This window comes from Artemia sp. Qi Xiang Cuo, chromosome 4 (assembly GCF_049724085.1).
Source record: "Artemia sp. Qi Xiang Cuo chromosome 4, ASM4972408v1, whole genome shotgun sequence".
In the NCBI taxonomy this organism is placed as follows: Eukaryota; Metazoa; Arthropoda; class Branchiopoda; order Anostraca; family Artemiidae; genus Artemia; species Artemia sp. Qi Xiang Cuo.
This window is the reverse complement of record NC_142797.1, coordinates 40981311-41008058: the sequence shown is the minus strand read 5'-3', so window position 1 is coordinate 41008058 and position 26748 is coordinate 40981311. Positions and strand designations below refer to the sequence as shown.

Below are 26748 nucleotides of genomic sequence, written 5' to 3'. Positions count from 1 at the left end.
TTTCTTCCCATGTTTTTTCGTTTTCACTATTTTTCAACACTGTAAAAGTTTGTCTCAGAGAGATTAAAAAAATGTAAGTTTAGACAATTGTTCGTTATTATTACATCATATCTTTGGTTTAGTCTGGTAGCTCTTTACTTTTACTCGAAAAGTGTTCCTCTTGTGGGAAATGCAAAATACGATGAAAATACTTTCCCATGGTTCTAATTAATATCCTTTAATTATGTTGTTCAGGACTTTGTACTATTGTAGATATTTACTTTTAGTTGAAAGGTGTCCTCTTGTTTGAAATGCAAAACATGATGGAATTACTCTCACTTCGTTATAATTCATTTTATTCAAGTTGGGGGGTCCAGACTGGGTACGAAAAAGGAATTTTCAGTAAAAGACTCATAAATAAATATCTTAATATGTTTTTTCTAAGTTTTTTCTATAGAAAATAAGCAAAATGCGACGAAATTACGTTCCCATGGTTCTAATTCATATCCTTTAATTAGGCGGGTCAGGATTTGAAACGAAAACGGAGTTGTCAGGGAAAGACAAATAAATATATTTTTTCATATGGTTTTTCAGTGTTTTTTCCAACAAAAATAAGGAAAATACTACGAAATTACATTCACATGGTTATACTTTATATCCATTAATTATTAAAAAACTTGAAAAAGTGATTTTGCGATAAGACATAAGCTGCAATTTACACCAAAAGGACAAGATACATATAAAAACCACAAAAATAAAAAAATTAAAAATGTATATTTTAATGAAATAATAACCTCTTTAATAATTAAAAATCCATAAACTGTAGGAGGTAGTTTTCTTTACCATTTTTTGTTAAGGACCAAAAGATGTTGAGTGAGAGAAAATATTTTGAAACTAAACAAAACTTTAAATTTGGTAAATTGTCAAATGTTTTCAAAATGTAATTTTTTCATGAAATTGAAACCTCTTAGTTTAACTCAGGTATTGAACCTTTGGTAGATATAATGGTTCGAAAATAAACTATTCCCGTAATTCAGAAAATTTAAGTTTGAACAATTATTCGCTATTATTTCATCATATCTTTGGTTTAGTCTGGTTGGTTTAGTTTTGGTTATGTGTGTGTGTGTGTGTGTGTGTGTAAGTGTTTGTGTTCATGTAAGTATTTGCGTGCATGTAAGTTTTCGTGTGCATGTGTAAGTTTTTTTGTTTGTGTGTGTTTTTTTTTTAGTTTGTGTGTTTGTGTGTGTGTAAGTTTTGGCGCGTGTGTGTGTGAGTTTTTACGTGTGTGTGTAAGTTTTCATGTGTGTGTGTGTGTAAGTTTTTGTGTGTGTGTAAGTTTTTGTGCTTGTGTGTAAGTTTTTGTGTGTGTGTAAGTTTTTGTGTGCATGTAAGTTTTTGTGTGCATGTAAGTTTTTGTGTGTGTAAGTTTTTTGTGTGTGTGTGTGTGTTTAAGTTTGTGTGTGCATGTAAGTTTTCGTGTGCATGTGTAATTTTTTGTGTGTGTGTGTGTGTAAGTTTTTGTGTGTGTGTGTAAGTTTTGGCGTGTGTGTTCATGTGTTAGTTTTGATTTGTGTGTGTGTGTAAGTTTTTGTGTGTGTGTGTGTAAGTTTTTGTGAGTGTGTTTTAGTTTTTTTGTGTGTGTTTGTTTTTGTTTTTGTGTGTGTGTGAGTTTTTGGGTGTGTGTGTTTGTTTTCGTGTGTGTGTGTGTGTGTGTGTAAGTTTTGTGTGTGTGTGTTTAAGTTTTTGTGTGGATGTAAGTTTTTGTGTGAATGTAAGTTATTGTGTGCCTATGTATGTTTATGTGTGTGTGTGTGTATGTTTTTGTGTGTGTGTGTGTGTATGTTTTGGCGTGTGTGTGTTACTTTTCGTGTGTCTGTGTGTGTGTAAGTTTTTGTGTGTGTGTGTCAGTTTTCGTGTGTGTGTGTAAGTTTTTGTGTGTGTGTAAGTTTTTATGTGCATGTATGGGGACCGGGAGAGGGCCTTTGGGGCACAGGGAGGGCCTTTGGGGGTCTGGGGGGCAGTTGGGGGCCTGGGGAACATTTGTGGCCCGGTGGAGGGTCTTTGGGACCCCGTTGGTCCTTTGGGAGCTCGATGGGCCTTTGGGGGGCCCGGGGATGGCCTTGGGGGGGCTGGGTGGTCCTTTGGGGGCGCCGGTGGCCCTTGGGGCGCGTGGGGGGCCTTTGAGGACCGGGGGCTTCCTTCGGGGTTGGGGTAGGAGGATTGGAACCCTTTGGGGTTGGGTTAGAGGACCTCACAACACTGTTCAAATGAAACTTGTGTATTATAACGACCACAGAGTTTCACAATTAAATTCTCTTATAAAATCTCTTCAAAAATCATCTTTTAAAATGACTCTAACTGTTTAGCCGAAATATTTCAATAACCTTTCTAAAACAGTTTCGCCCAAATAATCCCTAAACGTAATTCAGAGTGTTCCTTTTGTTTTTGGCATCTCTGCGCTAATGCATTTCAAATTAATAAGAAACCTGATTCCCGCGCTGAAACAATTCATCGCTAAGATGTTTCTTGGGGAATTGTTTCCATGGCCTTTGGCTATTAATATCCTTTGGAGTTCGACCAAAAGAGTTGTTTCCGAGGCAAAGACATTAATGACTTGGATCTACTCCTTGAGAATAGTTTCTAGGCTAAAATTTTTAAAGTCTGACAGATGATGTCATTGGTTGATTGATCTGTCAAGAAAGGGGAATTAATTTGTTTTTTCTAAGGGGAATTATTGATTCACGATAGGGGAATTGAGGTCGACAGCACAGGTGTTCCACGGTCGATGTTGTTGTTGTTGTAAGTGCACGCTCTCAGCGAATGTCAAGGTCGTTGTTGTTGTTGTTGACTTTGAAATTTATGTCATTGACCGATTAAGCAATCAAGTTATCTGAAATTAACTTCCCCCACGAGTCCTAGATCAATAACATTGTTCCCGTTAGAATTCAATGCGCATGTGTAACCTTCGTTCCGGAGTTATTACACATAGAAACATCAAATAAATCGACCTTGGAAAAAGAGGTCATTGACCCCATTAACCACGTGTTCTCCCTAATGACTCTATGCCCATATTTGGTGTGGGTACGGGAGTTATAGGGTCACTTCTACTACCATAATATCTTTTTTTATTCAGCCACTTCGTATGGGAGAGATGGTCGTAGAAAAAGGGGAGGGGGCCTATTCAATTGGAATTGAAAGTTCTACTGCCTTTTTTTTAGGGTTGATAGTGATTAAAGGGCAACGAACATCCCTCGCTTTCCCTTTCCCCATCACCCTCGTAATATTGGATTAAGGTTTTTGAGATAGTTGCTCCGTTCAGAAAAGTTGATATGTCTGATAAGTTTGGCTTTGTGGTCAACATGACCCCACAGCCCCATGGCTATGGCAATGTCCCTATAGAGTAGAGTAACTTTTTATTTACAACAAGACATAACACTGTTAATCAACGAAAATGCAAATGCCTTATGGCATAATTAGGCGCATTACCTGTTACAAAGAAAAGGAAAATCCATCATGCAGATCACATTTTCAGTCATTTAAACGGCTACATCTTACCAAAATAAAACAATAATATACTTGTTTTAAACTATAGGTTATATGTTTATAGCTAAACTATAGGTTTTAGCAGAAAGGTGGCCATGTTTCGTCTTGGTTGTTCAATCAGCTCTTAACGGATTGTTTACTAGACCAAGATTCCTGGAGTTACTCAAAGGTATACTCCAGAAAAGACACAAGCACCTGATTAAAGAAAAATACTTTATTCACATCCTATTTTCCAAATTACCTACAGTATCTTGAGAATAGCTCGGGGGATCCGATTGAAACTTCCAGAAACTGCTGGGGGGGGGGGGGGGAAGGCGGAAAGGTAAGACAAGAGGAATTCAAATTGGTAAATGGATGGGAAAGAATAGAGTAAACAGTTCTATGTGTCCAATCTACCAAAATGTTTTTGCGCTTAAATCCTATGAGGCTTATAATCTACGTATAGTTACATAGTGAGGTAAATCAAAAGACACTATGTGTGACCTTAAAAAAACACTAAATTATAAGAGGCCCTTTCAAAGCAACGATGAAAGGGTGGCTAAATAAAAGCATCAGACATTGGATGGGTATTCATACAGAGGAAATTATTTTGTGTAAAGTTTTTTTGTTTTTTTTTACGGTAATCGCTTGAAGGGTATGGTATTATCAAATGTTTTTTTTGTGAAATAGCAGCTTGTGAATAAAGGTAAAATGAAGGATTGGAATTTATAAGTTTAGTATAGAACTATAAGTTTGTTAGGAGTTTCAGAAGCTCATATCCCAGGAGTAGGAAGCATGAAATTAGGTGATATAGAATTTGTTTACTCAGGCAGGAAGGATGGGGTACATAGACAGGGAGTAGGGCTCATGATGAACAAGGAAGCTGCTAAGTCTTGTTTAGGCTGAGAAGGTATTAATAATAGAATACTAATTGCTCATTTTATGACAAAAAGTTCAGGGTATCAGTTATAGTAGTATATGCTTCTGTAGAACTGCCTGACGGATGAATTTGTGAATTTGGATGAATTAGCGACTCAGATGAATTTTACTTACAGTTACAGGAGCAAATAGACTGGGTCCCAGGTAGAAATATGATGTTTTTACTAGGAGATTTTAACTCCCAGGTCGGTAGAAGTAGGGATAGATGATATCCTAGCCTAGGTAAATTTGGTGTAGGAAAAGAAAACAGTAATGATACAGACTTTTGCAATTTGTAGGTATAACAATCTAGTTACAACAACCAATACGGTGTTTGTCATAAAATGGATCATAAGTTAAGATGGTATTCACGTAATGGTAAGACAACAAACCTTATTGATTATGTTATAGTAAACCGAAGACTAGCAGGATCAATACAAGATACTAGGGTATATAGGAGTGGTGTTATTGATGTTAAAAGTAAAGATCACCATCTAGTAGTGTCAAAGGTTAATTTAAAGCTGAAATTTCGGAAGGGTAACTACTTCCCGGGATGTTGTGATGCTGGTAGACTCCAGGATGAGAATTTCAGAGAAACTTTCCAGGAACAGTCGAATACTAAACTTCAGAGTTTAAAATTTGATAATATGGAAGATGGTTGGAATAATTTTAGAAAAATAATTTGTGAAGTTGCTGAAGGTGTCTTAGGAAAGAAAGCTAGGACTGGAGCTAAGAATATTAGTGAAACACCTTTATGTTTAATAAAAAGGAGAAAGGACTTGTACAAGAATTATCTGAGTGACAGATAATATGAAAACAAAAGGAATGTAAAGAAAGTGGAGAAAGCATTTATGAAATAAGGAGGTGTAAAGTGGAAGTCATAGATAAAATTGCCGTGGATCTGGCAGATGCAGCTAAATGCCATGATAGTAAAATACTGTACTGGCATGTTAATAAATTGAGAGGGAGTAGTCAATCCGGACTTGGTCCAGATAAAGATAGGAACGGGGACACAATTAGCGATAAGGAAATAATTAAAGAGAGATGGGCAGAATATTTTGAGAATTTGCTAAACCGAGATAGTGTTGCAGGAAAAGATATAGAGGAAAACGAAAAAGTTTGTAATACCTTGGATGTGAATGAAGATTTTTTTTTTGTTAGGAAGAATTAGCGACAGTAGTAAAAAGATTAAAAAATAATAAGGTTCCGGGTGCTGATAGGGTGGTAAATGAGTTTCTTAAATATGGTGGCTCTGAGGTTAGAAATAAGCTACTGAAGATTATGAATATGATTTTTGAAAAAAAGGAAGTACCTAACGATTTAAGGAGAACCTTAATTAAGCCACTTTATAAGAAAGGTGATAAAAGTGAGTATAGTAATTATCGAGGCATTAGTCTGTTTTCTGTAGGCAGCAAATTACTTAGTAATATGATACTTTTTAGACTGAGAGATGCCGTAGACAAAGTTTTAAGAGAAGAACATTGCGGTTTTAGAAAAGGTAGAGGATGTGTCGACCAAATTTTCACTCTTAGGTTAATAATAGAGAAGTGCCTGAGTTATCAAACACCTTTGGTTGTCAGTTTTATAGATTATGAGCAAGCGTTCGATTCTGTTGACAGAAGAGCTTTAGTAAAGGTTTATCCTTGTATGGTATATCAGACAAATACATTAAAGTGATTAGTGCTATGTACGAGAGTAACACTGCTACGGTTAAGGTAGGAAATGAGGTTAGCAGCTGGTTTTCGTTAAGCAGGGTTGTGTTCTATCCCCCTTTATATGGATTATTTTGATGGACTTTGTTTAAAGGAGCACAGGAAAGGCAATGGGAGACCACGGAATCAAAAGGGGAGGAAAAAGTCTCTTGGACATAGATTATGCTGGTGATTTAAGCATCCTAGATGAAAGTGTGAGCAATATGAATGAACGTTTAGAGGTTTTGCAAGTTCAGGGTGCTAGAATAGGTTTGAAAAGTAAAGTTATGAAGACTAAGTCACTAAGGCTAGAAATAAGTGAAGATCAAAAGGTGACGTTGGGTAATGAAAAGTGATCAGGTTGGCAGATTCACTTACCATGGTAGTATTATTAGTAAAGATGGTGGGAGCAGGGAAGATGTTAAAAGTAGAATAGCCAAGGCTCAGGGTGTTTTTCAAAGTCAAAAAAAATTTGAAGAATAGGAAGATAAGTCTGCAAACCAAGATTAGAATATTAGAAGCTATAGTAATGACAATGGTCAAATATGGGTCTAAAGCATGGGTGCTCCGAAGAGCGGATGAAGATTTGCTAGATGTTTTCCAGAGAAATTGCTTAAGGGCAGGTCGTGCTCGTCTGGGGTGGGAGGATGTCATAAAAAAGGTTTAAAGGAAATGGGAACTTCGTGGGAGGGTGTAAAAAGGGAGGCTCTGAATAGATTGGGATGGAGAAGGAGCGTGTGTATCTGTGTTGGCCTCAGGCGGCTTGGTGCTGCGGTGAGTTTTTAGTAGTAGTAGTAGTATAGAACGTTAATGAAGACAGTAAATTGTGGAAGAAAATGTGGTTGTATCGATTTTTAACGCGAAAATTTGAATTTTTTTAAAGCTGGTCTGCTTTATCGTGTAGACACCGCGATTGATAATTCAGGAGCAATGGAACATCAATTAAGGTTAAAAATGAGGAAAAAAATCTCTTTGTAATGATTGGAAAGAAGTGACATCCTTTTTTCAAGACAACAAACAGAACTTTTTTTCAATTTTTTTGCACAGAACTACTTCTGGTCGAAAACTTTGACTGAATATTCAAATTTAATCCACGTTTCAAATTATAATCTAACATTTAAATTCTTAATAAAAAAAAATTGACAAATATTCCTGATATTAGCGAATCATGAAGCTATGTCAGTTAAAACGAGCAGAAGTTAGTTTTGAAAAGCATTGTCATATAATAATTCAAACTTGAAATGAAGAGAAATTGCTATCAATGAATAAATGAAACCCAAAACGAACAGCAATTACAAGGAATAAATGCATGAAACATAAAGATAATAGATACTGTTATAGATGAATAAAATAAATCCAAAAGTGAACAGATATTAAAATGAATAACCAAGTTAAACTTAAAACGCGCATATATTACTCCAAACAGAATTAGCGCTACCGACCCCTAAACCTTTTAAAGGCAATTTGTGCTTTACAGAAAGCAAATATATTTTAATGTTTTCTTTGTAATTAGGAAATAGTAGATTTTCTTTCATTAGAGCTTTTCAGTAATATTTACTATTATGTTGTTTTTTTTTTGCATAGATAACAACATCACTGTCCAAATGCATGCCGTTTTCAATGAAACGTAAACAAAACTCAATCCTCTTACAGGGTCTGATTTGGGGGGGGGGGCGGGGTGAGAAACACTTACTTGTAAACCTTGATTAGCCTTGTCGTTTGTTGTTTTTTTTTTTGCTGTGTTGTTGTTTATGTCATGATTAATAAAAAAAACACGCAGCGCGAAATACAAATCGTTTTAAGTAAAAGGCAAAAGACACTCTGGCCTTTAGCAGGCTGGGGTGCAGTAGCCCTACTACTGGTTGTTCTAATTTTTGTTCGCTTATTTTTGTTTTAGGTTTCATTTATTCATCTATTGCAGTGCGTGCTATGTTCATGGTTGGTGTGAGTAATTATTTTAAATTATGTTTGTTTTGAGTCTTGTTTTTTCTTTTATATCAAATTCGGATGACTTCAGGTTTGAATTATTATATGACGTTATTCCTGCTCATCTTAGTTTTGGGACTCCAACCCTCTAAAGGCTCAACAAAATTTCTGACTGGTAATCGCAACCCAATTTTATTGAGATGTGATAGACCGTTTTTATGGATGCTGGGGACGAAAATGTAGCCGTGCCCTCGTTGAGGTTTTGTCAGGTATTGATATCCTAGATGGTAGCTGTAGCTGCAAGAAAGGATATATTAAATGAATTCTGTCAATCTATTTGTTAATTGGACTAACATAAAGAGGATTTGATGGCCAACCTCCCTTCCATAGAGGTTGTTTCAGTTGCAGACCCCGAATTGCTTCGAGAATCACTTCAGCAACTGAAGTCTTCACCCAGCTAGACCACTTTCTATGGAACCAGAAAAAAAGTCTTTTTTAAGACAAGAGTAAGGATATATCAGGCCCTCGTTCGGTCTGTCCTACTCTACGTCTGTGAGAAAAGGGCTCCGAAAGCAACCAACATATAAGCCCTCAACGCATTCGACCATTCATGTCTAAGGAGAATCATTGGTATCAAACTCCGTGGTCGAGTTAGCAATGATGAACTCCACAAAATTTGCCATCGACCTTATGGTTTGGCCACTATAATCAAACAAAGAAGACTCCGATGGTTCGGTCATGCTCTTTGCTGCCTACAGCACACCTTCGTCAATAAAGCCCTCAGATGTACGCCTTTGCCGGGATGGAAACAGCGACATGGAGGACTGTTGAAAACGTGGCTCGCCTGCATCAAGATAGACATAGACCCATTCGGTGGCTTCAAGAAGTGTGGACGAAGATGGGATAAACCTTGGTTTGAATCGATTGAGCCACTCACGAACGACCCAGACTCTTGGCTTACCACAATGACGAAGCTACTGGACGCCAGGAAGAGCTGAGACACTTGAGTCCTGCTACAAGTACAAGTAAGTAAGGTCACTTTCTATAAATACAGTCCTTTTTGGTTAATACCCCGATGACTAGAATTTAGGTTATCCCCCCTGCTGCATCAGTCAAATCGACTTTGAAGGTCCGAAAAGTAAAACTGGGACAGTGTTGGGAAATCTCATCAAGATTGGTTTACATTGAACTAATTCTTCTTTTACGTGTTCTGTTGACAAGAATATAAGCACCCTCATGTTTAGGTATTTTGTTTTTCTTGTGACAGCTTTATCACGTTTAGGTATTTTTGCTTTGTGATGGCTTCAAGTATCAGATGGCCTATACACTGGACATTTTGTTGCCATAAATTTAGTAATTACTGAATGCTTACTTTAAGTACTTTTACGAAACAAGATCAAATATACTCATTACTTGATCGGGCTTAAAAGATGAAAAGTTGAATGTAGGACGGATGATGAGCGTTCACAAGTGTGTCAGTTTCGAGCGGCATGGACGCTGCAACGAGTCTATAGTAGCAGCAGCTAAAGCTATTTTTTTTTTCTGTTTTTTCAATAAGCTAAAACCTATTTCTCTTTTCAGTATTGTTCCAATGTAATCTCCTGTCTGATAATGTAAAATCTGAGCTCGCAAAGTATAGGAAGTTCTTGATTTTACATCTACGTGATAAAGAAATCGTAAGTAATTCTTGTATTTCTAGTTTTTAATATATATATATATATATATATATATATATATATATATATATATATATATATATATATGTATACTATCTTCAAAACGATCTAGATAGGTCAGAAGTCTGAGAAAAATCGTTAAGAGCCTTAATTTTGGCTTTTACAAATGACCTCATATACTATGTTAGTACATCAAATAAGCATTTCTTATGACATCAAATAAGAATTTTCTTATATGATGTCATGCATAGCATAAATAAGATTGTTGGGTTTCCAACGCTTCAATTATTTATATAATATAATGTCTGTTGGAAGGCCGAAAGACGAAAATTTGCAGTTGCAGTTACTATACATGATGATTCTTTGGAACCAACACCTGAATTATCAAACCTGATAAGATATGAAAATGGACACCTGGACCATCAATTGCGACAATGCCAATACGAGCAGCTAAAGCAAAGGCCATTGCTAAATTGTCTAAAGTAATCAAAATCCAAAAACGTGTCAAAAATGAAAATGAAGAGCAAAGAGACGGGCGGTTGGAAGATATGCAAAAACGACAATTAGAGCGTGTCAAAAATGAAATGAAGAGAAAAGACATACGCGGTTAGAAGACATGCGACATCGTTCAAGTGAGCGAGTCAAACATGAAAATGAAGAACAAAGACACACGAGGTTAGAAGAAAAGCGGTGGCGTGTCAAAAATGAAATGAAGAGCAAAGACACACGCGGATAGAAGACATGTGAGCGAGTCAAAAATGAAAATGAAGAGCAAATACACACGTGGCTAGAAGAACATCGGCGGCATGTCAAAAATGAAAATGAAGAGCAAATACACACGCGGTTAGAAGAACAGCGACGGCATTTCGAAAGTGAAATGAAGAGCAAAGACACACGCGGTTAAAAGACATGCGACACTGAGTATTTGAACAAGTCAAAAATGAAAATGAAAAGCAAAGACACGCACGGTTAGAAGACATGCGACACCAAACATGTGAGCGAGTCAATGAAAATCAACCTGGACAGCGAGAATCTACGTGTCAAAATTGAAAATGAAAGCATCGATGATTGGGTTTGGGATTTTGACATGGATAAGGTAATCAATGCCTACCATATCTTTATTAAAAAAAAAGGTTCGGCGATATGTATTTCCTTTAATAATGACGAAAGACAAGCCGAGGTAAAACGAACCAAACAGATTGAAAATGAAAGCAATGGTTATTAGGTGTTGGATTTGGACATGGGTAAGGTTATCAATGCCTGCCATACCTAATGCTTAACCAAAACCTGCCGGACTAGACAAGTAGTTGGAAGAAAAAGAAGTTTTTGTCCCACCACCCAAACAATTAAAAGAAACAAAGGTTCGGCGATATGTCTTGATGATATGTCATAATGACAAACGACAAGCTAAGGCAAAAGTTAAAGGTCCAATAAAAAAAAATGTAATTTTACAAAGGTCACTTTACACTTGTTACAGTGTAAAGTGTCCTAATAACAACAGTCAACTAGCAAAGCCCATGGTATGACATGGATGTGTCTACTACTACGCAAGCTGTACTTTCGTGGAATATTAATGGTGGACTTTTAGTCAAAATTCCCGTGATAAAATGTTTGCTTTCGAATTGTGACGTATTGTGCTTGCAAGAGCATTTTTTGACAAGTCATAGTTAGGCCTTCTGAAAATTGACAATAATTTTAGTAGCTATTCGGTGCCCGCTAAGCAATCTGCTTCCAGTGTTCGCCCTTCTGGTGGTATTGTGTTGCTTGTTAGAACCTCGTGCCGGTCGATTAGATTTTATTAATGTAATTTTTTTTCTTGCTGTCCGTGTAAAGGAGTATGTTATTGCAAACGTCTATCTCCCAACAGAGTATCGCAATGACCGATCGGAATTTTTATTTACTTCTGCGTGTGAGAGACTAGGGTCTTGCCTTTCAAAGATTTGTCTGTTAGGTAAGTGTTGTATTATTATAGGAGATTTTAACTGTAATTTAACTCACGCCTCGTTATTGCGTACTTCTATTTTGTCTGGTATTTTTGAGGATTGGCTCATGATATTGCCGAAAGATTTTGGTTATACTTACACAAACTATTCGAGTCACGTTTCGAACCTTGACCATGTAGTTTCTTCTATAAACATCCAATTGTCTCCTGTTCACGTCGTTAATGATTTCCAATTATCAGACCACCTTCCAATATCTGTATCTATTTATTGTTCCTCTTCTCAGTCTACTCCCACCACACAGTCACATCAGCCCCACGTCCAATTTTACAGGGATTGGGAAAATATCCAAGATGACCTTTTTGCTGCAGTTACTAATTGTGTCCTACATAAAATTCATGTTCCGTTCCAGGTGCTCAAGGATAATCCCCAAGTTGATGCAAATGAAATACGGGTGTTGCTAGATATCTATCTTGCACAAATTTACCATGCTCTGCGATGCGCAGAAAAAGCCGGTATACCTCTTAAACGTATACGTTGGGGTGTCACAAAGCACTGGTGCAGTAACCCGAGCCTAGTTGAAGCTAGGAGAAAATCCAAATTTTGGTACCACTTGTGCCTCCAATGTGACCATCTTTGCTCTGACTGGGTTTCTGACATTCATCTTTCTACCAAAAGCAAGTTTTCAAGAGAACTATGCATCCACATGAACCAGATAGTTGAAGAGACATCCCAGCAAGCTTCTCTGTCCCAACCTTCCTTCTGAAGAAATGTATCAAGAGATCATCCTAGGGCCCACCTATCTGCTCAAGTTATTCCTGATTCCGAATGGAATTCATACTTCTCTGCTGAATTCTCCCCACCAGATGCCGCCCTACAGTCCGAATATGAAGATAAGCTTGATAAATATCTGTCTAGGTGTCCAACCGACAATTTTGTTGTTTTAGTTGATTCTGTACTGCGAGCAATCCAACGCCTAAAGCGTAAGAAATCTTCTGGCATCGATAAAATAAGCGCTCTTCACATTCTGCATGGAAGCGAGCTGCTGGTAAAGCATATTGCTCTTTTGATGCAGATGATTGTTACCCAAGGAGTTGTACCGTCTTCTTTCTCAATCGGAGATCTCACTCCAATTCCAAAGAAAGGTAAACTCGCAACCCAGTGCTCGTCCTTCCGCCCTATAACAGTGGCTACTACCTCCTGTAAGGTTTTTGAACTTCTGTTCATTGACCAACTGAACACAAAATGCTATGTTCCACATAACCAATTTGGATTCCAGTCACGTGTCGGTTGTGCCCACGCTTTGTCGGTTGTCGCGAACGCATTGATCGATGCTGATGCATCAGGTGAAACTCTTGTGTTGGCTGGGCATGATGTTCGTAAAGCGTTCGACTCTCTCATTCACGCCGCTATGCTACTCCATGCAGCAAAACGTGGAGTGAGCCCCTCATTTATCAGAGCCCTTCGAGACATGTATTATCGTCTTAAAGTTTGCCTAATACTTCACCCATTAGCTAAAGTTGATGGCTCTCAAGTCTATGCACCAACCCCTAATATGTTTGTCAATGTTGAAAGAGGAACCCGTCAAGGTGTTGTTTCTTCCCCTTCACTCTTCAATAATGGAGTTCTTGATGCACAGTCAGCTGTTCCCACATACTTCATCTTTACCGTTCTTGATTTATCTCTTGTATCTTATGCAGATGACATTCTTAATTTCAGCCACACTATCCAGCGCATAACCGAGATTTTCGCAACGCTACAATCTGAGTATGCAAAACTAGGTCTTCAGTTCAATGCTGAAAAGTCCCAAGTTGTATTCTTCAATTGGAAGCAAGCGTCGCCTAGGGATATTCCTCTGGGAAATAGCAAGATTAAGCCAGTAGATCATATCACCTACCTCGGTCTTCCCATTGTTTCATCAGTAATGCACACGCGACAACTATTAATTGCTCACATTGAGCGTAAAGTTGGGTTATTTTATGTTTTTTTTGTAACTAATAAGTTACGGTTCAGCCGCCATTTTGTCTTGAAACTTTTTAACTCTGTCGCTCTACCACATTATTTGTACATATCGCCGTTTTGGAAAATGCTCACAAATTCTGACAAGTCAAAAATTCGTTCAGTTTTCTTCCGGTTCACAAAATATCTTTTACGTTTTCCCTCTTGGACGCGCAATTCCTATCTGATTAGAAAATTCGGCATTTCTGAGCCCATTATAGCTGTGAGAAAGCAAATTCAGGCCTATAATTCGCGCTTAATGACGTTAATTAAACCCGGGTTGTAAATACTGGTCTAGAATTTAAGTTATATTTGTTGTGTTTTATTTTTTTTTTTTTAAGTGTTTGTTTTCCTGCTTAGCGTAATTGCTGCAGTTTTTACACTGATCTATTATTTATTATCTTTTTGCACGGGTTCAATTTAAGTGACACTGGTTATTCTAAATTTCTCTGTCAATTTTTTTTTTTTTTTTTTTTTTGATAATATATTGAGTATATTAATAATAATAGAGTTTTTAATTAATTATCGGTTATTTTAAGCATATTGCTTTAAGTAACGTTGTAAAAAGATCCGTGATTTAATATTTTCCTTGTTTCTGTTATTTATGTATATCGGAATAAATGAATCATTTGTTGAGAGTGATCTGAGTTCAAGACCAGCGGGCGCAAGTGTCGTTTAACTGTTTTTACCGTTTATTGTAATATTTAAACTAGTTAATATGATTATCTAATGTATATCTTTTTTAATTCACTTTTGATTGTTTGGTTGTTTTTTTTTTTTTTTTTTTTTTTTTTTTTTTTTACCAATTATGGCTTGATGCAATGATGTTCATATTATTTATGTTTTTTCAGTATTTAGTAGCCTAAAAAAAAAGAAAAGAAACATGTCGCGTACCTACAGAGCAGCGTATAATTGTGTCTTTCTTTATCGTTTTCTGTAATTTGTTCTAAAAGCTGATTTAGAGCTTAGATCCACCGTTCGTCACTGCAAACCACATGTATAACTTCTAAGTTTATGTGTATTGCTTCTTTTTTTTGCTTATTGCTCCGTCTTTTCCTTTTTTGTATGACGGGTTTTCCAATAAATAATAATAAAGGCACTTCTTCTAATTTAAGTTCTATTTGGACGTCATGACGTCTAGAAAAGGCTCAAATCGTCTGCGTTTAGAAGATAAGCGACAATGATCATCCATAAATAGAAGCTTGCCACGTGCCGAGTGCCGGTTCTATATATATATATATATATATATATATATATATATATATATATATATATATATATATATATATATATATATATATATATATATGTGTGTGTGTGTACCTGTAGTCTGGATATAACGCTTAGTTTTAAAGCCACCAAGCTCCTTTCAAAGTAGTTTAATAACGATTTATTTTTAAAAGTAAGTTAACTTTTCTCTTAGGCGATCAGAATAAGTAGTGTAATTAGTATTCAGTTAAAAAAAGAAAACTTCCAAAGTCTTTGTAGCTTGTAACGTTCAACACATAATAGTCATACAAAAATGTTACAAAATAAAAGACTCATATAAAACAAAACTCTAATGTAACAGTCAACTAAATAAACATGTTATTATATCATCACAAAAAGAAAACACACATTCAGTAGTACTGCACAAAATAAGACCCAAGATCTACAGAAAAGCACGGGAATTGATTTTTAGAAAAACAAAAAAAAGATATATTTCTTAACTGGCAGTGTAACAGAAATCCAATTTGACTAGGGATTTCCTTATGGCATTTTGAAATATCTAGCAAAGCCCAAAATAAACTAACACAATCATTAAATAACCGAGGAAAGACCAGGTCATTTTTACCAATATTGTGTCAAGAACGACACTAAGAATATTAAGAAATTAAGGGGAAAAAACAATGGAAGATATAATTGTAAAGAAGAAGACGAAAGTATGGTATCACAAACGACTCTACTTCAATGATTTTCAGTAGGTTCGGTAATAGAATACCCGTGCTAGAAGGCTTTGGTAATAGACCTGTGCAGCAGTATCATTGCTTAAAGACTTAAAAGTTTTTAAATATCGAAGTATTGTGGTTTATCTTTGATGTAAAAAGTGGGAATCTGATGGGAGTGACAAGACTTCCTTTTATTTGAGAAAATTACCGGTTTTTTTTGCAAATCAAATATAGCTAGAATATCTTCTATATTTTGGTTAACGTAATGTACTTACTTTTACGTCAAGTGATTGGCTTTGAATTGTTTTCAGTATAATTCCAAAACTTTTTTAAGAACCCAAGTGATAAAGCTTGAGTCATTGTTGTCAGATTTTTATTCTGGGATTACGCTGCAGTTTAAAAAAATTGTACAAACAGGTTTAGTTTTTATGGCCAGCTCCCCGTAAATTAGGTGAAATTTCAGAAAGCTGGATGATTTTTTAGGAATAAGTTCGATTTTGGAAATTTGGGTAAACGCAGTTCTCTTTTGGTGGGATCTCTTAAAATTTGGGGATACTGTTAGCATTGTTGCAACCGTTTATGCGATCGTGCTCCTATTTGATGCACATCAGGTTGTGTCATTAAGACGAATTTTGCTTTTCTTGTCTGGATTTTTTTTTTTTTAAGCTTAGGAAATGGTGGTACAAATTTCTTATGGAAAACCAAAAAACTGTAAATACTTGGAAAAATGATCGCTGCGACCTCTGCTTTTCTAATACCTACTGAGCGGGGGAACATACATGCGCCAACAATTTTGGTGCCAACCCTACCCTTCTCACCTCCACGCAAAACAAAGTAGTTGAAATCTCAGTCGGCAGAATTCTATGAAGAGGTTAACAAGCTGATTTGCCATTGTGATAAGCGTTTCAGTTTGAACGACAACTATGTAAAACTCTAGATTAGCAGCATAACTTGCAAGTGTTGCGAGTCTGTAATACAAACTCCTTCACCTGGTTTCCTTTTCTATCCCAAGCTGTATATTACATTCTTAACAGCAATCCCTGCTGGATTGAAAATAGTGAACAAAATTTCCTCGCTAGATAACCGCTTATTCATAATTAAAAACTGAAAGATAGAATTTTTGAATTTCCAGATGAGTCAACATAGCTTGAACTCTATGAGGTTTAGTGGCAACTATAAACAGTGTAACTAAGAAAACTTGAATCCCAGAATGTTTTATGAAATATCGCGTCGCATATATGATATTTATGTTTGTTTAGACGACGCTTTGGCACGCGCTTGGTAACGCTTGTTGTCAAAACTGTCAGATTTCTACTTTATGTTCAGAAGTTTCAAAAGAGAGAGAGAAAGAAAACCACACAATTTAAAATTAGAACTTTTAGTCTGAAAAGGATACTACTAAGGTGTTCCAATTCCCTAAATTTTTAAGAGACACTAGTGTCTTGGCTAAAGTTGAGGCGATTGATTCTAAATCTGATGAGAGCGGGTACGCATGAAACATATTACGCCTGATGATGTTTATTATATCGTTTGCCTAAGCGCAATTACCTATCTCAAACTGTTTTTTTCAAAATTAGTTAGCAAATTAAAAGTATTTCTGTAGCGGATCTTTACCCACATTTCGTATTTTCAGATGCAAATTTACTTCATATGAGGTGGTAAAGACGGTGGTAAATGACTGTTGTCAAATGTAATTTTACATATTGTAGACCAAAGTATAAGTCATATCATTTAGCTTTTTAAAAGAATTTTTCCAGATTTTTTTCGCTTAAATCCTCAAATGATGTAGCCATATGTTCTTTTTCTTCTATCGTACTTGCAAGTGTCAGGCTTAAAACCGATCAGTGAAAATTAATAGCTCCCTATAGCCTTTTGCTTTATAACACATTCAATCAAAAATAAATATGATGTACTATTTCAAAAAGACCACAAACAAATAATGAACAATATTTTACTCCGGAAAGACATAGAGAACATTGCAGCAACGATCCCGCACAAACCCAATAGAACATTGGGTATGTGTCAGTTTGTATTTCTGCTAGGTTAGTTTCTTAAAATTTTTGTTTAAGCTTACGTTAATGTATTAACTTCAATTTTTTTTCAGGTTCCTGTTTTATGCCAGGTCCTATGCTCAATAGTTTCGTCAAATGTGAGGAAATGGGAAATAGACCTCATACGACACTTTTTTGAGAAAAGTGGTGACAAACCACTGGTAGCGCTCCTCAGGTAACTCTTTACATGCAGATAAAATGCTATGAAGGTCAAGGTCGCTATTTACATGTTGGACATAAGGCCATGACCTTGTTCTTTTTCTCGTTAAGTGAAAGATAACCGTATGTGTACACAGTTCTTGTCCTTAGGGAGAGGGGCTGGGTTATAATTTCAGAAAGATTTATTTTTATGTCATAATTTTGCAATTTTAATGGAAGGATGGATTTTTAGAACAAAATGGTTAGGAGTTTCTGATCCGAAGAAAAAACTGATGAGAAAATGTGTGATGGAGATGAAAAAAAGCTTAAATTCAACATCAAAAAATATAAGACCAAAAGTAAAATTTGAATCCTTTTGGGCAAATCCTTTTGAACCAGCATCATTTTTACGCTGAGAACTGAGCCCCCTCTTACTGATAATGTTCCAATCTGGAGAAAAAAGGCTTTCACAAGCATGCTTGCCAAAATTGAGTCTCTATCGCCAAAAAAAAGAAGAGTCGAAATTCAATGAAATGTTTTATAAAATGAGCTAAGAAATACAAGAATACTGAAAAGATGCGGTCAATTATTTAGTAGATAATCATTAGAGGTCCTTGGGGTTTTTGAAACCTATCATGTAAGGATTTGCGAGGAAGCTCAACAATGAGACAAGAATTTGGCGGACTATAGAGTTCAAGAACATTTTTCTGGTGTCGTAACTGTAGTCAGAGATCCAAGGCTCGCTATGGTTAAAAAAAGGGAAGGGGGGCTCATATCAGCTGCAGTTGGCTTGAGGATGGATTCCAGGGTAATCGGGAATGCTTATAACGAATATTGGGGTGCACAAGTTCGCACGCGTGTAGAACATGGCCATTTTAGCCTATAAAGTCAAATTTGGCCTATAACGACGTCATACCGCTCTTGATTTTTTTTTACATGGTAAAATAAACTGAAAACTTTATAAAATTGACGCATTCTAAATTCCAAGAATAAATAATTTCATGTGATGTTTTTAGTTTTCCCCACAACTTTTATTTCTTTAATTTATCCCTTTTTAATTTTGAAAACAAGGGATTTTTCATGTATTTTTTTTTAGTTTTTTCGTTTTTACTTTCGCCTGCATAATTATATTTTTTTATGCTTGATTCTAATTTTGATCGTCATTACAAGTCAACATTTGTGCCTTTTTTCCTAAGAATATTAATTCTTGGGCAACTACTTATTTTTTCTAAATAGCGTCATAGCTTTCAATCTGAAAGCTATATATAGAAATCAGCCTACAATGACCTTTTTTTTTATTATAATAATATTATATGATTTTTTTTTTTTTTTTTTTTTTATTAAAAAAAATGAAAACGTATCGAACTGTACATCATTCGAACCGTCTAAATGTCCTTTTTATGTTGTTAATAAAAACAAAGTCGAGACTTGAATCTGCAAGAATACATAAGCGTTTGAACAGGAAATCCCCCCCCCCCCAGAAAAAAGAAAATTTTCTGAATATTGGCGTTTTACTCTAAATATTTTCAAAACAGCCTATAATTTTTATTTCACGAAACGATAGATCGCTCTTTTTTGAATCAAATAAATTATTTACATTCTATACAACTTATGTTTTTAACCAGGAAAAAAACAACAACAGATGGCTCGTTCTGCGATCGCATGAGCGAATTTGGTTTCCACAGCAATAAAAAAAAAGCCGAGCATCTTACATATCGGGTTTTAGTTGCACAAAGTACTTAGCCATAAAAGGCTAATTTCTCCTTTATAGGCAAAATCGTCAAGTTCTACATTAGTGCGAGTATGTGCACCCCGATATTCGTTTTAAGCACCTTAGATTACCCCGGCATCCATACTCAAACCTACTGTGGTTGATGTGAGCCACTCCCTCTCTTTTTTTGAAAGATAGCGAGCCTTGGATCACTGACTTTTGCATGAAGTACTGAAAACTACGACATAAAAGGAAAGGATTTGGGATGTTTATCTGATCTAGTTAAAGGCAAGGATTCCGGCAACAACGATTTTAGGGGGTGTCAGTTTGTCTTGCGTGAGGCAGACCATGTTGGTACAACTAGTTCTGAAGCATGTAAACAGATAGGAGATGCATTGGACAGCATTGCTCCGCTTTTCTCGAAGCACAACGAGTCCAGATCTACCATACGGAATCATAGCCTCTGGATCAACTATTTAGATCCTATCCTTACCGGAAATAGACTATCTTTATGCTGAAAGAGCTGCGGACTAGGGATCACACTTAAACGACACAAAAGAGATGATTCCGATTTTCTTCGCACTCGGAAACCATAAATACGCCGCAGTTGCGCTTAACTACCTATAAGAAATGATACGCCTGCCTGAAAAAGCGCCAGAAGGTCACAGAGAGTTTGTAAGTAACAATTTTGTTGTTAGGAAAACAACCATGCCGTTTTGCAGCATTGCATGCGATCTGGCTTTAGAGTCGACTGTAAATCTGGACATCAAAGGTCATCGAAGAGTTTCTGGTGTCTTTGGTGCGACAACGAATGAAAATGCCAGGGATCGATATCTGGCTACTCTCCCCTTTCTCGCAGCAGCCACCAAAACGCTGAAAGCAAACCTGAATATGGATGACGAGGCAATGAAGCATCACGAAGATACCACTGCGTTTACAAATCTGACAGTAAAAGGTAAAAATCGTGTTATGGACTGGGTAGAGTTGCTGGGAAACCTTTTCAAGACGACGAGAACAGAGATGTACAACTTTATGACAGGGGATAGAGCTCCAGAAGCCACAGCAAATAGTGTGCTGAACTTCCGAGACATTAGCTTCGAAGCCATGAGCTCATATCTCGACGGGACATCCACGAAAGTAAAAGTTGGCATATTACAAACTTTCGCCCCTGTTGCCAAAAAAGGAAAAAAGAAAGAGCCACAGAAAAAATATTTTGGGGAAACTGGGCTGCTTAAACGAGCTCTGCGTCTTGCAAATTCAACACAAACTTCGTCCCTCTGTGAGCTGCTGAAGTACGAGCTACAGCCATATCCGGCCTCACTTGCAGTATTATCATCAAGTCGTAGGGATCCTCAGCTATGTACTGGTACAAAGTCAACAGCCTTGAACTACATTCTGCAGCAGTCTGGCTTGTAGTCATGACCAAAAATTATTCCACATACGCTTTTTGAAGACTCTCCTCGATCTGACTATATAGTTGATGTTATGAGTGTCATAAGGTGTTATCAACCAGAACAAAATGAGACGCTAGCAGATTTTGGAATAAGAGTTTACGATGGGATTCTTAGGAACATACCTAAAACTTTTCAGTTTGTCCATTTGATTGGTGACAGGTATGGCGGTCTTAGTCACGATAGAACCCATGATGACTACTCGTTCAACCTCAAAGAAGCATCAGGCTGTCGAGAAAGAAGAGGAGATCCTAAAGGAAATATTTCCAGCCCGTTCACTTCCTCCAGCAAAGTTGCAACACTCTGGGACGGGATTCTCAGTAGTCGCTCAGCCAAAGGTCGACTCTTGATAGTTCTTTTCGAGGTTTGGGAGTAGGCTACAAAATTTCGACCCGTCTGATGGTTCATCTCGCTGGAGGTTTCGAGAGTCGACATAGTGAGCTGTTACCGTTACGCCTCATGGAAGCTCTGTTGATGACGATATCTCGTCTTGCCATGAGGAGGCAGACACTCGGGTATTATACCACACAGCAGTTGCCGCAAGACGAAAGAGCACACTTGTGATAATTCAAGCCAACGATACTGATATCGTCTTACTAGCTGCATACTACTTCCGGTATCTTGCTAGTCTCGGACTCAAGCAGCTCTGGGTTAAGCTTCCGTGCTACTGCATACCTATGCATACGGCAGCACAAAAACTAGGAGTAACATTTTGCAACGCCTTGTCGCTTGTCCACAGCTTGAGTGGATGTGACACCACAGGCTTTCTGTATGGAAGTAGAAAGATCTGCTTTTTTCGGGCTGCGAAGTCTTGAGAACTTTGTTGGGGTCTTTAAGTGATGAAGTTCTAGCCCTTGCAGAGAAGCCACCATCTGCGCAAAGTGATGGTTTAGTCAACGTCTGTAAGCAGCTTGTGGTTACAGTGTATGGCAGAAGTGCGACTAGTTTCAATAGTCTGAATGATCTTCGAGCACTTTTGTACTAAAGATTGGAGGATTTGCGACGTTTACCACCAACTGATATCTCGTTTCTGCTTCATTTGAAAAGGTGCATTTTCCAGTCACTGATTTGGATCCAAAGCCACAAGCCCTGTATTGATTTACCTCAGGCTACCGATATGGGCTGGAGAATTGAAGATCATGAACTAAAGCCAGACCAAGTTTCTGCGATGCCGCATGGGCTAGCATTGCTTATTTTTTGCAACAGTGACAAGACGAAGTGCAGCTTGCACTACAAATGCTCCAAAATAGGTTTCTGTGACAGCGCATGCAAGTGTGGAGCTAACCCCCAAAACTGCCTACTTTCCGATGTGAATCAGAACGAGTCCCAAGACGAAGATGAAGAAGAAAAAGAGATTGCAGTCACCATTTCATGTTCAGTTTTAAATATTTGATTTTTTATTTGTTATGATATCAAACTGCTAATGCAGTCGTCTAAACCTTACTTTCAGCTGATCATGACATTTACCGTCTACTACATCTGTGGCCGTTAACCCAATCTAACCGATTGGATCGTTGGCCCCTGCTATGCTGGGATTTAAAGAAAGTAGTATCTTAAATCAGCCTTAGTCACCTCTGCACCACACGTTCACACGGCTTTGCCACCTTGAGACTCGTATATGAGCCTACGTAAGCCAGATTGTATCCAATACTACAGAAAAAATAAATAGTTGCTCAAGAATTAATATTTTTTGGAAAAGAGGCACATGGGTTGACTCGTAATGACGAGCATAATTCAAATAAAGCATAAAAAATATACCAAATTCGCGCGCGTGATCGCAGAACTAGGCATCCGTTTTTTTTTTCTGGTTAAAAATATTAGTTCTATAGAATGTAAATACATGATTTGATTCAAAAGGGAGCGATCTATCGTTTGGTGAGCTAAAAATCATAGGTTGTCTTGAAAATATTTCGAGTAAAACGCCACAATTCAGAAAATTTTCTTTTTTTGGGGGGGGACTTCTCTTGTTCAAACACTTGTATATTCTTGCAGATTCAAGTCTCGAATTTGTTTTTATTAACAACGTGTAAAGGACATTCTGATGGTTCGAATGATGTGCAGTTTGATTAGTTTTCCTTTTTTTAAAAGCTAAAAATTTTTTTTTTTTTTTAAACCTGGTCATTGTAGGCTAATTTCTGAAAGCTATGACGTTGTTTAGAAAAAATAAATAGTTTCTCAAGGATTAAGATTTTTAAAAAAGAGGTACATGGTTTGTTTGTAATAACGAGCAGAATTCAAATAAAGCATAAAAAAATATAATTATGTAAGCAAAAATTTCAGAAAAATCAAAAAAACTAATAAAAAGTATATTTAAAAACCTTGTTTTAAAAATTAAATAAGGGTTAATAAATAAAAATAGAGGCTGTGGGGAAAAACTAAAAATACCAAGTGAAAGTACTTGTTCTTAGGATTCAGAATATGTCAAGTTTATAAAATTTTCAGTTTATTTTACCATGTAAATATAATCAAGATCGGTATGACGTCGTTGTAGGCCAAATTTGACTTTATAGGCTACAGTGACCATATTCTACACGCATGCGAACTTGTGCACCCCGATATTCGTTACCAGCGCCCCCGATTACCCTAGAACCACCCTCAAACCAACTGCAGCGAATGTGAGCCACCCCTTGAAAGATAACGGTCCCTGGATCACTGACTACTGAAGCCAATGAACTTTGCCAAATTGAAGCAAAGATTATTTTCTACTTCTAATTAGTGTGAGGTCGATCTCACATCTTTGTGACATATTACGTTCGCTAGTATCTTTTAGTCTAGCAATTTTGTACGTCTAACCTTGCTGATTGCTTTTTATAATTATACGGTTCGACTAGTTTAAACTTTTGAACGTCCAAAATAGATTGACATGTGTGAAAATCAGCTGAATTTAGTTTATTAAGCATCCACTAATGTCCATATTTACAGATGAAACTTGAGATTATGGTTTCTTGCGTTTGGAGTTTTACGTTATACTATTTTTCAACTTCGTCGAGTTAATTTAACTATAGCTTTAGCTGTTCCCCTCCCTCAATCCTGGTTACTTTTCTCATAGTTTTTTTTTTGTTTTGCTCTTTGCTTTAAATCTCTAAAAATTACTTTCCATGTCGACAGTCCTTGGAATCTCCGGGGAAAATCCTCCGCTGTGGAAAACTCCCCCCCCCCCGGAAAATTCCCCCGTTGAAAATTTTTCCCAAATGCAAAATAATTATCGCATTTTTCAGTTTCAAAGTATCTGAAACATTAGGGTACGATTATTAACTTGCCCGTCGGGGGTTGTTGAAGAGCTTACCCGTTGCACGTTGCTGCTATCTCAAAAGAAATAAAATTCAAGGACACAATAATCAAAATTATGACTGCAATATAAAAATTGTGTTTCTTGCCAACGTGAAATGTTGTATCTGTCTTTGGTTAGTTTCGCCGAAAAAAAGTGTTTTGGGTGAAATATTCTCCATGGAAAAACCCTAGAAATCCCCCCCCCCCCAAAAAAAAACAAAAAAATCTCCCTGGAAAACTCCCCGCATGTAAAATAACGATCGTATTTTTAATTTAAAGGTTTTTGAAAAAATAGGTTTGATTCTTAACTTACTCGTCGGGCCTTGTTGCATACAGACAGACATCCATAAACAAAGTTAATTATTAATAAATAAAGTTACATTTGATTTTATTTGTACAGATTATTAAGTCACAAAATTGTCGCTCAGCTAAAGAATAACTTGAAAATATACATGGGGAAGCAACACTTTTATTTTAGAAATAAATCAATATAGCTTGCACCACTGGGAAAAGATGCTCAACTAGGTTGAACAAAGTTGCACAATACGACATGTTTTAAGTTTGTGTTTAAAAAAAAATTCTAACGGGTCTTTTAAGGAACAATACAGATCGATATCAAACTCTGCAACAAGTACAAACAGTCACGTAATAAGTCAAGCTTACATAACTGAAGTTAGCTAAATAATAGGCAGGCTCCCGCCTCCCTGAGATCTCCCTAAAAGCTAGTGCCATTTGTATTTTACTGAAAACACTACATAAGTTTTGAACGGCTTTTTTTAATAACTTAACAAATCTAAATATTAATCCAAAATATCAGAGGAAGAAAGTACGAATTCTAACAACAAATACAAAAATGACAACCAGAAAAGTCCTACTATTTTTAAGTGCGCATATTTTTGTTGTTTTTTTTTCAGTTTTTTTTCTTATCCCCCCCCCGTGCTTCGGGTCTAATTTTCTTCTTATTTAAAATTTCATTCATTTTATGTTTCACCTATTCAATCGTAGTAATTTCTGTTCGTGAAATATTACTGTGTATTATTAATTACGAAAAAACATTTTTATAATGAAAGTAAAAAGTAACGTTAAGATTAAAAATAACATAAATTAATGAGGGGGGCTGGCCCCCCTCAAATCTTTTATGCTAAGGTTTCACTAGTAATTAAATGAATGCAATTTAGAGTGCAAAAATATGGCCAGTTAATGATTTCAGCTGTTTTATTTGCCGATTGCCTTTCAAAACACTGATGTGATCTAAATGTGGAAGGAGCTCCCGCCCCAACTATCCCTGTTCTTTATGTTATAGTTTAAATTTTACACAACACTGAAATCGCCGCGGAAAAGGTTCTCCTTAAGATTTTTTTCAAGGGGAAGGCCTGAAATGGCAGAATCATTTTTTAGAATTTGTATATTTTTATGAATGTCATCAGAGGATCCGTCAGAAACATATTGCTCCAGGGGAATTAAACCTACACATACGTACACACACACACCTGCCCCCTTCCACCATTGTATAGATAAACGTATGAAATTATATTTATTGCAAAAAAGCCCCTGCAGCAAGGAGAATGACAGAAAAAATAATAACCGAGCGTTTAATCAACATAAAGAGATTTACATAAAGCTAATCTACAGTTTTCTACGTGCTCCATACTTATCCTCAGGAGTTTCCCAACCCGCCTACTGGCATCATATAAACCTAATATTTTACATCACACTAAAAATTCTTCTGCTATACCACATGCTTGATCCAAATATGTTATTCCAAACTCCACATTGATCATAAGGACCTCTCACGAAAAACTGAAAAATGTGGCTCTAAAATGCACTTTTTGATAGTTTTGATGGACACCTCTTTTCTCTGCAAAAAGACCCACTGAACTTCCCACTAATTGGTGGGCAATAATACAATACTCTATAACCGTTAGCAATTCTCTGTAAATGTTCCATGTAACAGCCCTTAATTGTGTTTGGACTTTCCATATGTTTAGGGATGATTTCGGCCCCATCTGGCAGTATGGCTTTCGAAACCGCGAGGAAATGTCTGTAGTTTCTTGATAGATCTAAGCCGATTGGCTATCTAGAATTTTCGCTCGATAAATTTCTTATTCGGGCCAAAGTATATGTTTCGCGGAACAAAATCACCGAGATTGGTACTTTACTGTACCAATCTCGTTGGTACTGTACCGTTGATTTTGAATTGAAGTTATCAAGTATTTTGGTCAATAGGTTGCATAGGTTGCATCAAGACTGGGCTCGGTAATTGTAGACAGAGAAAAGCCAAGACAGATAGTCCAAGTAATTGAGAGGCAAATGTTTAAATGACTGAGGCACGGGTAAATGGCAGGAGTATGAATGACTCTCTTATTGGACACATACTTGTCAGGTTAGTTTTTGGAAAGGGTATGGCTGTGCTTATACCCTTTTGGGCAAAAGTTTCGTTTTGCGGTATAAAATGGCAGAAATTTGCACTCGTGGGGTCCAATCTCTTGTTACTTGAAAAGGGCACTAGAACTTTCAATTTTCGTTCGATTAAGTTCCCTTTGGACATT

General features: G+C 36.7%; 1 protein-coding gene across 1 annotated transcript in view; it reads left to right on the top strand.

The window, feature by feature from the left end:
* LOC148953113 (uncharacterized) overlaps positions 1 to 26748 on the top strand; it is a 66063-nt gene that overhangs the window by 1232 nt on the left and 38083 nt on the right. Inside the window, exons 2-3 of the mRNA XM_089087871.1 lie at positions 9618 to 9712; positions 17683 to 17804. Coding sequence (XP_088943997.1) covers positions 9618 to 9712; positions 17683 to 17804 — 217 coding nt within the window. The remainder of the gene's footprint in view (positions 1 to 9617; positions 9713 to 17682; positions 17805 to 26748) is intronic.